The 2078-nt window shown below is 52.3% G+C and overlaps 1 protein-coding gene across 1 annotated transcript; it reads right to left on the reverse strand.

The window, feature by feature from the left end:
* Positions 1-470: 470 nt before the first annotated feature.
* LOC102432898 (protein NipSnap homolog 1-like) lies at positions 471-1611 on the reverse strand. The gene is given in 3 exon segments (XM_014448942.2): positions 471-1459; positions 1462-1550; positions 1552-1611. Coding segments are annotated over 3 exon segments (846 nt in total). The 5' UTR covers positions 1596-1611; the 3' UTR covers positions 471-746.
* Positions 1612-2078: the final 467 nt, after the last annotated feature.

Consider the following 2078-nt stretch of genomic DNA (forward strand, 5'->3'; position numbering starts at 1 on the left):
CCTCCCAGGTGGTCTCGTCACCTCGGTGCTATGTCTCCCATTCTGTATTCCAAGTTCTGCAGTTCAAACCCAGGTTGTGAATTCTACGTTCTACCTTCTGGGTTCCTGGTTCTCGTTCTGTTCCATTCTGTTTCCTGCCCCCAGATCCTTTCCAGCTCCATTTCCCCAGCCTTTCTGGGTTCATGAGGTGGACCTCCTGCTGACTTTGCTAAGTTGAGGATTTTCCTTTACTTCTTGCAATTCTAGACAGTTCTAGGCTTTTCCCCAGCAGGAGGGACGTGGGTCGGACTGTCCAGCAAGTGGATGGCCAGTGGAGACCAGGGAATTTCCCCGAGAGCCTGGTCTGCTTTGACCCCTTCCCACCTCTAACCACTGGACACACTACCTTTTGTACAACTAAAGCTAAACTGTTGTTTTCCTTGGTGATACTTGGGGACTGGTGGGCCCGAGATGAGGAATTTTAGGGGGGAGGGGGGGCGGAATGTGAGAAGACATAAAAGGTTGCTGTTCTTCATTCAAAGAAATTAAAAACTGCTTCCAGCACAGGGGCAGGGATGGGCAGGGCAGGCAGAGCTGCAAAGTCCTCAGAACTCTGTCATCCTCAGCTCCCCGTTGTCTGAGCTGAGCACTAGCCCCCAGAGTCCTTCCAGATCAGAGAGAAAACCAAGACAGCTGGACTGGGAGCCCCTCTGTCCGTGGCTGCCCCGAGGGAGAAGGGCAGTGAGGTGGCGGCAGCAGCAGCAGCATCACTGGAGAGGCGAGATCTTCAAAGGGATCATGATCCGAGACTCCATGTGTCGCACCAGGGGCACTGTGTAGTAGACATTTTCGTCCCAACCCCTCTTCCTCCAAGCAGCATTTCTAGTCTCTTCCCGAGACTGCAGGTCTTTGTAGGCCCAGAGATGGTGCACCACGTGGAGCTCTCCTGTCTGTGAGAAGAAGCCGCCTACCGCCTCCTGGTTCTCTTGTCGGTACTTGATGGCCCGAGCCCAGTTGTTGCCCCACTCTATCATGGTTCCTGGCTTGAGCTTGTATGTCCTCAGCTCATAGATGTTGGGACCTGCTCGGGGCTGCGGCTCGTTCCAGAAGCTGAACTCGAGAAGCATCTGGTTCCTCCTGGACAGCAGCATCTGGCTCCGCTCCTTCCGGAACTCCACGTACTCCTTGTTGTTTTTGAGCTTGTTCATGCAGTCCATGAGGGCGGGGTAGCCGCCGGAGAAGCGCCACAGGTGCACTGCCTGGTCCTGCTCCCCATACCACGTGTTCCAGTTGCCCACGAGCGAGCAGGGGTAGTCCTCATCCAGGTGCAGCTTGGGCAGCACGGCCTCCGTCAGGCTGTTGTAGGCATCCAGACACTCGGGCTTCACATTGTGAAACTGGAATTTGTAGAGGTTGATGGTCTCCTTCTTGGACAGGAGGGTGGAGTGAGCGTCCTTCTGGGGATCCACCTTATGCACAAGAGTGAGCGGAACCAGCTGCCTTCATTGTCCTTGGAATAGAAGCGCGCCGCACTCGCAGCCACAACCTCCGCGAGGCGGGGCCGGGGCCCCCAGCAGCCGCGCCGCTGCAGAGATGCTGCTCAGCCGTGGAGCCATGTTGGCGGAGAGCAGGTTGGAGGGAGACCCCCTGATTTGTTGATAATAGCCATTCTGGCAGGTGTGAGATGATACCGCATTGTCGTTTTGATTTGCATCTCTCGTATAATTAGTGACTTTGAGCATGTTTTCATATGTCTTTCGGCCTTCTGTATGTCCTCTTTCGAAAAGTGTCTATCTAGGTCCATTGCCCATTTTTTGATTGGATTGTTTATCTTCATATTGTTAAGTTGCATGAGTTCACTGTAAATTTTGGAGATTAAACCCTTATCGGAGATAACATTGGTAAATATGTTCTCCCATGCAGTGGGCTTTCTTGTTGTTTTGTTGATGGTTTCCTTTGCTGTGCAAAAGCTTTTTATTTTGATGTAGTCCCATTTGTTTATTTCCTCTTTAGTTTCCATTGCCCTAGGAGCAGTATCAGAGAAGAAATTCCTTCGTCATATGTTTGTGATTTCGCTGCCTGTGGATTCCTCTAGTATT

Source organism: Myotis lucifugus, unplaced genomic scaffold (assembly GCF_000147115.1).
Source record: "Myotis lucifugus unplaced genomic scaffold, Myoluc2.0 scaffold_7, whole genome shotgun sequence".
NCBI lineage: Eukaryota > Metazoa > Chordata > Mammalia > Chiroptera > Vespertilionidae > Myotis > Myotis lucifugus.